Below are 14,809 nucleotides of genomic sequence, written 5' to 3'. Positions count from 1 at the left end.
GCTACTTAATTTATTGGCTTGCATGATTTTCCATGGGCAAGTTGCTCCAAATTCTCACTGCTGCTGCAAACCTCGTGTTCAGCCTCGGTGGATTAGGGACAGATTTATTGCACCGATGGTGCTTTGCTTGAATTATCCTTTGAAGTTTTTTGGCTGATGTTTGCTTTGTAAAATGCATGTGAACAAGGTATGAATGGAGGAAGATTTTCAAAAGCATTTAAGTGGTTTAGATATTGAAATCTAATTGCCTTAAATGCTTCTGAAAAATCCCATTTAGATCTGCCTACAAATTCATTCTTGTAATGCACTGACACTCCTCTTCTGTATCGTTTCTCTTAGGAATTTGAACTCCTTTATTTCTCACTAAGTAGTGCAAGAATTTTTTTCAGAGCAGATAAAACTGCAGCAGAAGAAAACCAGGAAAAGAAAGAAAAAGAAGGTGAGTGAATGCTATACATAGAACATTTTGGCTCATGAGAGAGTGTGCCTTAGTAGGGAAAGTGCTTTTTTCTTTTTTCCATAGCGGCTTTCTTGCTAGTGGGTTGATTCAGTATTCCAGAAAGAGTTTTATGGGGTCAAGGGTGATTGAGGAGTCAAGAACAGCTCACAGAGGCCTTCTTAGGAATGGGTGAATTTCAAGCTGGGCTTCTGAGGGGAACCCAGAAAAAAAAAAAAACCCCAACACCACTGAAAAGACAACCAACCCAAAAAAATCTGGGACAGGGACAATTGCATACTTGCAGTAATATTTAATTCAATAACTTCAGCATCGTACTTACCCTCTCAATGACCAGTTTTGACAGTGACAGCCTTTTCTGCACGACCTTAGCTGGTGTGAAATACTGGTGCTTTTCACCTGTTGTTTAGCAGCTGTTTTTCAGCTAATGTAAGCAGATGATGCAGATACTATATGTGACTTTCTGATGTTTAATATGTTTTGGTCTACTGTTGAATTATATTCAAAGAGTAAGATCTTAATTTGTGGTATGGTCTCTTGACTAGGTAACATGGGTATTTTGTGGTTTATATTCATGCTTTTATATTCTGTCATGAATTCTGGAAGATTGTTTCGGGTATGGGAAATTCTTTTCAAAGAAATGAGAGTGCTCCCAAGGATTAAGATACAGGTTGCCCAGAGAAGCTGTGGATGCCCCCTCCCTGGAAGTGTTCAAGGCCAGGCTGGATGGGGCTTTGGGCAACCTGCTCTAGTGGAGGGTGTCCCTGCTCATGGCAGGGGGTTGGAACTAGATGATCTTTAAGGTCCTTTCCAACCCAAGCCATTCTATCAGTCTATGACTGAAGTGCAGTTCAGTCACAAGTTACTTGGAAATTCAGGTAACAATGTATTAAAAATGGAATTGGTAAATAATTTTCCACTGTGGTTCTGACAAAGACACAAGTGACCTATGAGATTACAGTCACTGAGCCAAAGATCAGATTTCTTCTGTACTAGAAAAACAGTTTGCAGAGAAAGACGACATTTAGCATGAATTCAGATTTGATCATATTCCGTGAAGTTGCTCAAATAATTGTTCAGCTCAAAGAATCAACTACAAGCATTGTGCTGAGCAAGAATAGACATATTACCCTGACTGCTTTAGGAGGGCATTCTGTAGAACATCAGTTATTTTATTTTAGATTAAATGTTCACTGTTGTGCTATGTGTTCAGTTCTTTGAAAAACGTGTTTTGAGGTGAGAAAAGCTTGAAATGCATAGCAGGGTGAAAAGCTTTGAACGTGGTGATACCTTTGCCTTCTACCATAATATTTGGACTTGGACTCTGCAGAATATGTGAGCGTGCACGTGTAATCTTTACACAAGTTCTACCCATTGAAGAAACCTTTCACCCCAACTACAGATTTCTTCACAGGGTCAGGACCCTTTGTGCTTCAAGGTCAGTTTGCATATACTGACCATATGTGTGTGTTTGACATCAGCGTAATATATATACTAAGACTTTGGTTTTACTGCCTTGAATAAAATGTTAAACATGATCCATGTCTTTATTTTTTTATTTTTGTAGAAGAATCTGTTAAAGCAAGCAATGGAGATCTTTCCAACTCTACACCTGCAGATCCTGTTGTGAAATGATATGGCTGGTATGGGTGATGATTACTTACTCAAATAATTCATGTTCTTGTCATTATCAGTAACTCTCTGTAGGGGTAAAAGCCCTAGATTTAATTTACTTACTCTGTTAAACCCAAGAGAAAAATGTACAGTAGTATACTAGCATCCAGTGAGGCTAGGTCTGTGTCTATATTTCCTGTAGAAACTCCTATTTTTCAGGAGTTGACAGTATTTACAGCACTTCCTTTAGACTGAAAATAATTATTTAAGATGTTGACCTTGGAGGTAGTTATTTTAAAGTACTGATGTGCAGATCAAAAAAAAATCTTACTATTTTTTAGATGCATTCTTGCATCTCTAACACATCATTTGGGAAAAAAAAAAGATTCATAGGCTATATTGGTCTAAGATTTGAACAGGTACATCTCTTCAACCAGAAAAATACTGAATCAATTTATTGCACATATCTGTTGTCCAAAAAATAATTTAGACATGTTTTTATGCAGTTCTGTTGTATTTAATGCAGTCATAGACTACACTGTACGTGTAACAGCTTATGTTGAGAACGTATGTTAAAGCTATTACACAAAATGGAAATCCTATTAATGTTTTATTCCACAAACCCTTATTATTACTACAGATAGTACTGGCACTGTGGGAACTTGGGATCCTGTCAGGCATTTATTTTCCCCTGCTGTTTCCCCACCCCCCTCCATCAGAAAATGGGAAAACTAGAAAAGTTAATGTAATAAACTACTTCTCATTTCATACTGAAGGTCTGATTTGCATCCACAGAAGTAAAGAAATCCAGAGCCAAGACAGAACCACAATCAGCTCTTCCTTTTATGACCAGGCACTGTGTGATGGGTGTCTGTAACTAAGAAGTGATCTTACACTTCATGAATATGTTGTGCCTAATTGCAAGTTTCAGCCTCGATTCTCTATTTCCAAGCCTTTGTAGGTCTGTTGTACTGTCTGTGTTGTTCATACAGTCTTACACGCCTGACTATTAACAATAATTGCACTGCAGGCTTCAGAAGCTGCTGAACACTGTGAGAACTCTGTATAAATACAACATCTGTTAATGCCTGCAAGTAGAGGTTCTAGATGGTGCGAGTTACTCGGATTCCTAACTTAAGTAGCTAGACTTAGCTTAAAAGTAAACAGAACTTTCATTAAAAGGTATAGTTGTGTTTCAATCTCCCAGAACATAAAACACTTCTAGGTCTTACTAACTAGAATAAACTACTACAGTCAGTCCAACTGAGAATTACTTTTTGGAGGGATTTTTTGGCATTCTTAACTGTATTTTTTTTTTTGATCATACTTGCCAGCTTCTTTAATCCCTTCCAATTACAAAAAAATGTAATGTTTTAATAGTTCAGATTGTTCCATTCACCCTTGGGTCACTGGTTAAGACAATTCCTGACGTACTTCTGGTTTGCCCTTTCCTGCCAGTCACTTCAACATTCAGAAAGCTCGGACAAATGTTTTGTGGCAACTGGAAAGACTGGGCTGATCTGAAAGTCCTTTCGTTGGTTCTGAAAACATCACACAGAAGCTTCATGGACTGTTTAAATCAGCTGGGCTCATTAAACTTTTTATTTGTAATTCACGATAACTGCAGAGACTGCCCTAAAAAATGCTGCATTACTTGATTTATATTTTTGGTTTTTTATTTTGATACAGGTATTTTTTTGTAACTTGTGTAACTTTCTTTTTTGACCAAATTGTGCCCGCACCGAATGCTCAGCATTGCTGCTGAGATCAACATTCTCGCTGCTGCTGCTAATTTCCATACTGTTGCAATTGCAGTGGACATATTTCCGTATTCCCATCTCTTCTGAAGTCACTTAAGTTCTTGGCTTGGGGTGGCCAAGCACTACATTTCCGTCTTCCACAGCAACTGCAGAATCGCATATAGATGGCATTTGTTTCCCCCAGGATGGAATTGCAGGGTAGCTGGGTACAGTCAAGATATTACCCATGCTCTAATAAAATCTGCACTTGTATTTTCCCTTCTCCTATTTTTTTTCTTTTGGAAAGACACCGTCTTGGATAGGTAATACTTTGCAGTTGAACATAAATTGACCTGTGGGTTGTTTTTTTTTTAATGTGTGGTGGTTAACAAATTCGTGTGGTTCTGGTGATGGAAAGTCTACAGGAAAGACATAAGCCTATTTTTATAGAAGCCTGTTTAATCTGGGAGACCTGAATGTATACTATATATTGCAAAAATATATACATACACACAAATGTGTACAGTCATAGAGCTGTTCTTGCTAATACAGGATTGTAGTTTTATTTCCTTCTTTTTGTCATGTAGCAGCAGATACCTGCCGAAAGCTTTTCTTACCTGAAATACAGAGTGGGTGCTGGCTGTAGATGTGACACACTCCTCTGTCGGTAAGAGTCACACTAAATCATTTTCCCCCAGGAGAATCTGGAAGGGGTGCAAAATTCTTGCTGTGGTGCTACAACTATTTGCATTGCTTTTGCTCTCCTGTTCCAATTATAGGCACAAAATGGACCTTAACTGGTTGTCTGGAAAGGAGATGATGGAGCTAAAACAAAAAATCCCCCAAACTAAACAGAACGTGCTCACTCAAAATTCCCAGAGGTGTTAAAAGGAAAGTGAGGATGATGAGTTTGCTGCAGGGACATAAACCAGATCTCTAGTGGGTTTTTTCCTTCGAGTGGGGGGCAGAACAGTCTCCCCAAGAAGGCCAGTGCCACCACTGCCCTTGTGTGACATAGCCTCATCTCGTGCCGAGGCTGTTGCACGCAGAAGGGGTAGCAGCTGCTCTCGCAGGGCTCTTGCAACCTGTTTCTGATGTGGTGCTGTGCCCTTTGATGCCGGAAGCCCTGGGGCTGCTGTGCCCAGCACCTTGGTTGGGGGGGTGGAGCACAGCGATGCCTCGCTTGCTTTCGTCCCCAAGGTCGGAAGGCATTTGTGTTGACAGGTGATACATGATGGCTCCAGCAGCACCCAACTGGGGTTGGGCTGCTGGTGCTGAAGGGTAGGTTCTGGAGGTCCTGATGCAGTCTGTGATCAGAAGTAAATTTGAGTTTTCATCTGATGTGTGTTTGACAACAGCTCTTTTCAGCTTCTCAGGTACAAAGGACCAAATGTAACGCTTAATGTTTCCTAACTCATTGTACAAAAGGGTATTTTGTTACCTCGGTCTCTTTGGTTTGAGTAGAGAACATTATGTACATAAAACTGTGTTAATAAATGTAATTTTAAGAACTTCATTCTTAGTGTCTTCAGTAACATCAGTTCAGCAAGTGTTAATCTTTTTTAATGAAACAACTTCAACTTTTATTTATGAAGAAGTTTTTGTATCAGTTACTAACGCTTTCTTTCCATGGTTTTCTTAAACATTCAACAACCAGCTAATTGAATTTACTCCATGTCAAACACTTGCAAACCGGGATTTTTCAGGTGCTGTAGCACAGATTCTGCATACAGAAAATCTAGCTTCCTAGTAAGTGCTTGAGAAGAGTTAAATTAAATTTAAAGAATTTCAGCTATTTGTTCCAGTTATCTTATCTTGCTTAATACAAACTAGGCCACAGATTACATACCTCCCACCCCCCGATAACTACTGTTATTTTGTTTGTTTTTGTTTGCTCTTGCAAAGTACAGTTTCTCATGTTTTCAGGTTAAACGGGAAGGGAAAAAACTCTAAACTGATTAGCCAAATACATACAGTGTCTTAATTTCAGGAAGGTACTATGAGACTAATCAATACACTATAACCATATAATCTAGCATTTTATTGCTCAGTTTCTTAAAACCAAAGATTGCTGGTAGACCTAGCTGGTGTATGTCACCATCATGTTAAAAATACAAAGAATTCTTATTGTAAGAGTACTTATTTGTCCTACAATTACCATCTCTGGCAACTTAACTTTTAAGAAACCTAACCTTAGACAAACTGCACACAACTAACATGCCACATTCGTTGACTACTTCTGATGTTTGCATGTCAGTGGTATTTAGAATAATAAATCAAGGAGGTGCATTATGTCAAGTATTTAATTACAGAATGGGTGAGTGTGGTCCCCACAAAGGTAAGAGTAGGCACTTAGATTTGTTTTGTAAGCTTATCCTAGATGCAATATAAAAATAATTATATTAATAGGAAAAATTTAGTGTTTAACAAACTGTTTTGTAAATAGGCTAGCACAAAAGATAAATCTTGTTACACTTAAACTAGACTAAAAATAACTTCATCTGAAAATAAAGTAAATAGTGCATTTTTAACCTTCATTTAGATGCACATAATCATGCAAACTATGAAAATGGACTATGGTAGGAAATTTCAGGCCTGGTATTTGTTAAAGGAGCTGACAGCTTGCACTAATTTCAGTGGACTTGCAGGTTGCTGGCCATGTCAACTGGAAGACGTGACATTAACCCTTGGTGGCTGACAGCTACGCTCTCCAAACTGCTGGCAGCGAGGGGCCAAGGCTGAAACATTCCCAGAGATTGTCAGCTGCTGCCCAGGCGCACCCGGCAGGCGCTACAGTCACAAATGCAAAAAGCCTCAAAGGCCAAGTCCAGCTGTTGTTCTGTTGCAAAGCCAGAGGCAATGCCGCTACAAAGCGCTGCCACGCTGGCTGGAGCAGCAAGACAGAAGGCGGCCTCTGTGCGTAGATGACTGAAAACCAAAGTTTTGCAAAATGATTCCCTGCTTTTCCTGCTCCCGCACAAGCTGCAGGAAACCACAAGAGTTTTTTTTATGCTTCTGATTCCTCCCCTTCTTCACGTGTGGTTCCATCCTCTGCTGACTGATCATTCAGAAGCATGAACTTTCCATCGTTTGTTAATGGGACAGACTTCATCAGCTGAGCTAATGCTTCTGGGTCCTGAAGAAAAACAAAGAAAGAAAGAGGTGGACAGGCTGCAGCAATCTTTCAGTTTCCTCAGTACTTCTTGCTGAGGTTTTGCACCTTTTATATTTTCTTTTTTTTTACAACCTTTTGTCTAAAGGTTTGAATGTGAATAATTCTGGCCTAAAGTTTTGAAAGAAATAATCCCTTTTGGTTCAGTAAAACCATCCCTTGGGTGGTATACAAGGAAAAAAAAAAGTCTGTCATTTTGAGCCTTTATTTTGCTGTTCTTATCTGGCATTGATATAATTACTGAAAAACAAGGAGAAAAATAACTAGTTTTTTTTATTATACTTGTGCTTATTTTCTGTGACTAAAAGCTCATTCCCCCAACTTGTTCTGAAATCATAGCAGCAAAAGTACACAGCAACTACTAATGTATTAGTGTCACATCTTTATATAGATAAATTTATCTACAGTGGGCCAGGTAACTTTGCCAGTTCATTTTAACTAGAAAAACTTTCTGTGTTTTTCTTCCCTAAGGAAGGAATGAATATCAGTTTCTAAAAGTGAAACAGCAATAGGTACAATTTATACTTCATCCTAAGGAGCTTGTTTTTTTCAACACTGCTTACAGCTTCCTTCCAAACATGAACAACAGAATTTGTATAGTTCTGAATTTGATTTAGGGTGACACATTTTATCTCAAATCAAGGTACTGCAAAGTCAATCTGGGTTTATTTTTGCATGAACTACCCAGGGGCTCTATTAAAAATCATGTCTGCAAAACTTTGTCCCGAGGGAGAGTGGCAGTTCTCCTTTCTCATGCACACCAGAAGTACCTGGACAGTGCAGCCAAAAGCAGCGTATGATGCATCACAACACAGACATGGGGAACGAAACAAACTTACCTTCTGTGCCTCAATGATTTCTTTTCCCAAGCTAATGGCATAACAAATCTAAAAAAAGAAATATATATAAAGTTCAGGTTTGGTTTGGTTTGTTCCTTAATTGGGACTAAAATGCAGAAGTGTCAATCCAACCTTAGTCTTAAGTACGGGTCTAAAAGCAGGGGCAGAACACCAATTCACCAGGCTAACTACATAAAAATAAAACTCTCTTAGGCTGGTAAATCTTTGTACTCAACTCAGTTTTATTAACCAAACTTTATATCCAAACCTGGGGGATCTTTTCTAGTGCATTAAGTTACAGCTTTTAAGACAAAAATTGTCCAGCACGTTCGTTATTTTTAATAGCCTGTTGTTACCGTAGGCAGGAAGTAGCCAGTGGTATTAGCACAGCGTGGCTCTCGTGTCTTTGAAAGCTTTACTGACGTGCACGTCCGAACATCGCTGACGGTCGTTTTGTGGGTGCTGGTGCTCGACCCACACACAGTCCTGTCTCTTAATGTCAGCGTTAGCAATCGCACCCCTTCCTCCTTGTTGTACATGCTGCTGCATTACCTATGAGTTTGCTCCTTTGTTAGGCATAAGCCATTGAAAACATGTTATGGCACGTTTTCCTGGCAAGGAATTGAGTACTCTGGCTTCTTTAGCAGTGTTTCCCACATGCGTAAACCAAGAAGCCTACGACCTGTTTTTCTAATGAAAGCATTTTTATCAAATGTTATGCAAACCTTTTCTCCTTCTGTGTTGCTCTCAAAAATGTACGCGCTCATGGATTCTTCTCCCAGAGGCTCGCTGAGATGGACCACAAAGCCAATCAGTCGCCTGTTATCCTGATGAGCAGCAAACTGTGTCACAGTAGCAAGTTCAAACTGGAAAAGGATAATAAAGAATTTGTTTGGTTTTTTTAACCAGCATTTAGTTAGCTTGGTCAAGAGCTCAAGTTCATGTGACTGAGCATTCAATGCTGCGGTAGAAAACAAATTCAAATCAAAAGTTACTCACGCTTGTTCGCGTAACTTGGGTTTGAGGATCGATTAACCTGCAATTATGTGTAGGGGGAGGAAAAAAAGTAAATTATTTTAGCGTGATTCTTAGTAATTTCAAGGTGCTTTATAATAGTAAGGCAATCACTATAGCAGTTTTACAGACAAGGAAACATGCACAGAATCAAATACTTTATCTGTGATTTCAAGTCAGTTCAGCTCTAGACCCTGGCTCTCAGCTGTGTATAGGCCACAGTATGTTTCCAAATCACTAATTCAGTAAGCATCCCAAGTGCGTGGGCCAACACACTCACATACACATGGACATAAACACATGCCGGCTGAAGTCAATGTCTTGTATCAACATATTCTACAGTGACAATACTGACAACAGGATGGCACTCTTGCTGTTACTATGTGTAAGGAAAGAAAGAAGCTTCCAATGCATTTTTTTTTTTTTGCATTTTTTTTTGTATTTTTTTCTGTGTCTCTGTGGGGCCTTATAGCCCCACTGCATCCTCTAAATTGTGGTAGGATGTTCCTACAACTTAGTCAGGAGGATGATTTCTAGATACTACAGAGTAAGAAAAGAGACATTTTTACTAAGTAAAGTGAATTTCAGGATCTTGCTCCCTCAAAGGCTGTATTTCTGAGAAAAACAACCAAAAATATTTTACTAATCACAAGATGTACAAAGAGAACAGAATGTTGATGAGCTGAAGATTTTATAGTACCTCAAGTTCTTGCTGGTGACCATGAGATGGGACTCAGTCATACGAAATATGTTGTGAATGGCACGAGCAGCTAACACTTGTCTCATAGCTTCATAAATCACTTCACTTGTGTCATCTGACTGAACAGCCATAGATCCCAAAAACCGAACTATGAACATCTGCTGCAAGAGTGAATCTGGAAGATAAAAGGCGTGATGTCCTTCACTGTGCTACTTCAATTTTCCAGTTTCAATTTTCAATTTTATTTTTTTCACTTTGGAAATTAAACAGTAAACCTGTGGGTGGCGACTGCAGGAGCGGTGGCTTCCTGCTACAAGCCAGGCAGTGCTCTGACCCAGTTTTAAACACTGCTTGAACTGGCAGCAAGTAGGAAAAAAACCAAAACTAAATCACAGTTGCTTGTAAGCTTTAAAAGTCTAACTGGCCCTTTGTGCCTTATGTGATCAGCCAGTAAAATTCACCTGCCTATCTGGTTATCAGCTGCACATAAACTGTGCAAGTAAACTGTGATAAATTTATGATTGCGCGCAAGCCCTGGCTTCCATCAAATGAACTCTTCTCTTGTACGTCCCTCACTTTCTTCTATGTCCTTCTGACCCTCCCTCCATGCAGCTGGTTCCAATGAGGTTTTCATTCAATCCTGCCTTGCTCAGTGACTATCACTACAAGACTCCTGTTTACAACCAAGTAGCCATTCTGGGACAAAGCCATCATTCGATCGGGCTCCCTTTATGGCTGGTGGTGAGCAAGGTAAAGCGGGACAAGTCCCGCTGAATGCCACTGCTCAAAGGCCACAACAGCTGTGTCCGCACTGCACAAGACACCGCAAAGATTGCTGAGCATCTGCTTGAGCTGAGCTTCACAGACTCACTTGCGTAGTCTGCAATGCAGGGCAGTCAACTACGCACTGAACTCTCTGAGATGTAGATTGTGGGTTTCAGAGTACATATGGGTAAGAAATGGCTACTAAGCAGCCTCAAACTTGAGCAGAGTTATAGTGCAGTCCCATCAAACCCTTTCTAAAGAAGTCAACAGCTACTTAAAAAAAAAAGAAGAATGAAAGACAAAAAACAAGCCAACCAAATCTTTTTGCCTTTCAACATCTGAAACCTTATCTGGCATACAGCTTGGACTGTCAAGGAAAAAGGAGTTTGTTTTCACAGGTAGTGATCTTTAAAAAGCCGACTTCTGAAAGGTAACTACCTTCTACTGTACTACGGGCCTGTTACTGCTGCTCCATGGTGTCAGGTGCTTTTGAAGAGACACTGGATAGCCGACAGCTGAATTGGGCCTAAAATCATGACTCATTTTATCTGGGAAAATGAAGCACTGACCTTCCTCGTCTTTGCTGCTGTCTTCAGATTCCCCAAATGGATTTGCACGCCTACGAAATAAAAAGAAAAGCTCTTAATTCCAGATTGTGGTCACCATGCACACAAACGCTGTAATACTTAATTTCCTCCTCTGAGATCACTGTTAAAGTGGCTGATCACTGCCCCTGGCCATACCTGCCACCTCTGTTCTGGTCCAGGAATTCTGTGGCAGGCAGTACGATATCAAATTGAATCGGTGTTCCAGGAGCAATGAGTTGTGGGGAGTCTTGTATGCCAGCCGATTCGTTGGGAATTATTTTATCATTTTCCATATTCTTTACATTCTGGCTAAAATGAAAATGGGGAGAAAAAATAATGTTTCAATCAATCAGTGACACCCTATCTTTGCTTTGGAAGGGAGACAAGATTATTCAAAAATCCCAAGTGGGATTGAACTAGTATCCATAAACAGAAATAAGAGTATTTTCCTATTTACCTGTTAGTGAGGACACTTATAACATCTGGTTTATGTTTTGTACCTAAAGTTATATAGGAACAAAGTAAATGTTGGTACATTAAACCCGAGTGCAGGTAACTGCGAGTGCGGGCTGACTGAGCAGCAAGTTGCTGCTTGCCTCCCTGCCCTCTAGTGGCAATACTTAGACCCGCGTTGTCAGTTCAAGCAGCAGAGACCTGGACCCGTTTCTAAAGGTGTAACTGGCAATCCTGACATCTTTTTAAGATCTTCCTCGGCCACAGGCTCGTTACAATGTGATAGTTAAGAAGAATTGTTACACACCGGGTCAGATTTCTTCCTGCACTTTTTCTCAAAGAGAATGAAATGCTAAGTTTCCCACAGGTACTGAACTTGTAACTATACGCGTCACTACGTATGGTACACTGGGTTTACTAGCAGCATCTGCCATTTCTATAAAGTTTTCTGGTTGCACACAGATGTAAAAGTCACTTGGGAGATTAGTCATCAATGAAATAGCTACTTCCTTTGCCCAGTGAAATAGATGGCAATAGCCGTCTATTTATAAATCTGTAATCAAAGTGAAACAGCTGTAGTATGTATAAAATTACAAAGAAATTGACTGGCATTCCCCATGGCTATAGGGAATCTTTGGAATCTGTAAGCGATCATAATAAAGGCAATCATAAATCATAATAAAGGCACTGGCCTGAGAGGCGGAAGTTTGGAAAAGCTTGGAAAAGCTTGGAATTTCTAGGAGTAAATATCTGAGTAAGAATTTACAATTTTCTGACAAAACTTGCAGCGAAACCTCTTCATATTGAAGTCAGTGTGACACTTGCCCTATTTTATTTATCACACTGCTTCTGAAAGCAGGATTTCAGTCCAGCACTGGGCTTGAAAGCCAACTCTGATGATGAAGTCTGAAGAATTCTCACTAGGCAAGAGGCTAGGATCACGTGGACACAAAGAAATGATACATAAAATATATATTTGAATATAAGCATATCCTAGAGCATTATTAACAATTTTTCAAGGAGAGGAGCTTTATTGATTTACCTGAGTGAGCACAACAGAACAACTAATTATTGTGACAGCTGTGTGAGGCATATTCCTGTGACAGACTGAGAGGAACTGCTGGAAGTAATATGCAAGTATATACTTACTTCAATGTATACCAGGGACTCTGCTGGATGATCCACATTACAAGTCATTCCCTTACAGCAAAGGGCTTACAAATAAAGCATTGTGTTTGTTTCTGAAGAAACAGCAAAATAGCAACCACAAGGAGCTTCAAAGCTGTGATGTGGGGCAATAAGCACTACCCTCAACACCTGGCATCTCCTATGGCTTTCAGTAGGAAAACATCACAAGTAGAGGAATTTAATGGAACACGCAGGCCTGTAACGACAGGGCCTAGACGGGGCTTCTTCCTGCGTGACTGTTGCCCTGTAGAAAGAGCATGACCGAGCACACAGTCTCTAGTCTGTGCAAGCGAGAGCGTTACCTGGGGTGGTGAACTTCGTGTTTTTTCCCAAAGCTGGTAATAGGAGTCACTGCTTGCAGCGCTGTCTGATTTAACTTGATTGCGGCTGCCTATGCAAAAAAAGACCACACAGGCCTTTTACACACGTACCTTACACTGCCATGTAAAGAACAGTGGGAAAACAAGTTGGAAAGAATGGACTGAAAGCTGGAAACAAGCTCCCACCTCTGGATTGTCAGTGAGATAGATCTGTCTGGAGATGTTGTTGATGGCACAGATCCACTGGAAGGGAAAAATGAAACTGAACTCTTCCAGCTCACTTGTATACAAGACTAACAACATTAAGAAAATATTTTTTACCTCCTCGTATTCTTTCTTGCTTTCTGCTTGAAGGGTTATACCCCTAAAATATAAACATAGTGTATCAGTGCTAGCAGTGGACACCAGGACTGTTTGACTCCAGGTCTTATAATAACGTCACCAAGCTTTGCATCTATTAACCATCAAAGGAACAAATCTCACGAATAAGCTGCAGCAAAAGGATACTGCCTGCACTGTTCAGGCGGTTGTGGGGGAGGACAGGAAGGAACATGCTTTTAATTTGGAAACACCCTTCTGGAAACCCAGAAAGGCTATTATAGCAAGCATGTTTTACATGAAACAGCATCTGAAAGGGTAGGTGTGACTGGCTGTCCTCAAATAAAACCTGTCTCATACGCTTTGCCTGTAGGAGTAGTGATCTGAAAGCAGTATCTTCTGTCCTCGCAGTCTACAGCCATAACAGAGCAGTTGTCCAGGTCCTGGATCAGTCCTCCAGCTACTGCTCCCCTTGGCTGACACATCAAGTTGCCACCTTGAGTGAAGAAATACAGTCTTTCCCAAGTTGTAGTCACCAGACCTGTTTTACTAAACAGAAGATGCAGGGATAAAGACTCACTACTATTTAGAAAGGACTCCAAACATACATGAAACTGCAAACGAATCCTGATCCTAATCTGAACTTTATGTTCAGCCCTGGAATTTTTTTTATGATGAGTCTCTGTTAAGAAGTAAAAGCAGCACCTATTCCTTACAGAGACTAATCCTGAATGAAAGCTGAAGAATTAAACTAATTCCAAACTTGCCAAGTTAAAAACATTCTCTGCAGTATCTCCTAGTTAAGGAGTAAAAGAATTATTGGTATTGAGTAACTGACATGAAATACTATTAAGCTGAAAAGCAGCGTCAGCAATTTCAGCACGTAGAATCATCATTTAAAAAAAAAAAAAAAAAGTATCTTCTGCCAGTAGTATCTGAGTCCATCTTCTCCCTAGCTATGGAGTCCTATTATATTGTAATCCAGCTCTTCGAATTAAAGAAATTAATAAGTGTCCAATCCTCACAAAAAATAAAATTAAATTAAAAATTACTAGTCAAACAGAAATAAACTGGTATTTAATCAATTACATAAACAGGGTTACACTATATGCCACCAATAACACAGAGCTCCTGTGGAAGCTGATGGAAGATTTTATTTGGAAAATCTGCAGAGGTAACTATGTATGGTATACATTCAAAGTTACACACTTGCACTGTCCATAAAACTTTTAATTTATGTAAAGGAGGTCATTTATGAAAATGTGTATTAATTATAAATATAGCTGTTTATTTTCATAAACACTATGTTTTTTTTGGCCCTAAGAACTAGGAACAATCTGAACCTAGCCCCATCAGTTTCTAGTGTTTAGCCACTTGAAAGCAGGAAATCATCCCCACAGGTGAATGCAAGCAGAAGTAAACTTCTGTTTTCAGGGAAACAGTTTCAAATGCCTCTGAATTTGGTTTAAGTTTCTAAAGCACATTTTCAAAGATGACAGAGATACTTAGCAGCTGAAGACTACAGCTACCACAGTGATTCAGCAGCCTCAAACATCATTACCTGAGGAGTCTTTATGACCTAAAAAAAAAAAAAAAAGTAGCAACTCGTCAGCAATTAAACAAACCGGTGGGTAGCAACAGCC

The 14,809-nt window shown here is 39.7% G+C and overlaps 2 protein-coding genes across 2 annotated transcripts in view; one reads left to right on the top strand and one right to left on the bottom strand.

Annotated features, from left to right (window-relative positions):
- The window catches only part of WASHC4 (WASH complex subunit 4), a 45,058-nt gene extending 39,732 nt beyond the window's left edge, over positions 1–5,326 (top strand). Inside the window, exons 32-34 of the mRNA XM_075754254.1 lie at positions 340–439; positions 2,025–2,100; positions 2,848–5,326. Coding sequence (XP_075610369.1) covers positions 340–439; positions 2,025–2,092 — 168 coding nt within the window. The 3' untranslated portion in view covers positions 2,093–2,100; positions 2,848–5,326. The remainder of the gene's footprint in view (positions 1–339; positions 440–2,024; positions 2,101–2,847) is intronic.
- APPL2 (adaptor protein, phosphotyrosine interacting with PH domain and leucine zipper 2) overlaps positions 3,380–14,809 on the bottom strand; it is a 39,270-nt gene continuing 27,840 nt past the window's right edge. The window contains exons 11-21 of the mRNA XM_075754307.1: positions 13,527–13,715; positions 13,170–13,212; positions 13,035–13,091; positions 12,831–12,919; positions 11,044–11,196; positions 10,870–10,919; positions 9,536–9,710; positions 8,821–8,857; positions 8,547–8,687; positions 7,822–7,869; positions 3,380–6,946 (exon numbers count right to left, since the gene is read on the bottom strand). Coding sequence (XP_075610422.1) covers positions 6,818–6,946; positions 7,822–7,869; positions 8,547–8,687; positions 8,821–8,857; positions 9,536–9,710; positions 10,870–10,919; positions 11,044–11,196; positions 12,831–12,919; positions 13,035–13,091; positions 13,170–13,212; positions 13,527–13,715 — 1,111 coding nt within the window. The 3' untranslated portion in view covers positions 3,380–6,817. The remainder of the gene's footprint in view (positions 6,947–7,821; positions 7,870–8,546; positions 8,688–8,820; positions 8,858–9,535; positions 9,711–10,869; positions 10,920–11,043; positions 11,197–12,830; positions 12,920–13,034; positions 13,092–13,169; positions 13,213–13,526; positions 13,716–14,809) is intronic.

This window comes from Balearica regulorum, chromosome 1 (genome assembly GCF_011004875.1).
Source record: "Balearica regulorum gibbericeps isolate bBalReg1 chromosome 1, bBalReg1.pri, whole genome shotgun sequence".
In the NCBI taxonomy this organism is placed as follows: Eukaryota; Metazoa; Chordata; class Aves; order Gruiformes; family Gruidae; genus Balearica; species Balearica regulorum.
This window is presented reverse-complemented; position numbering and strand designations above follow the sequence as displayed.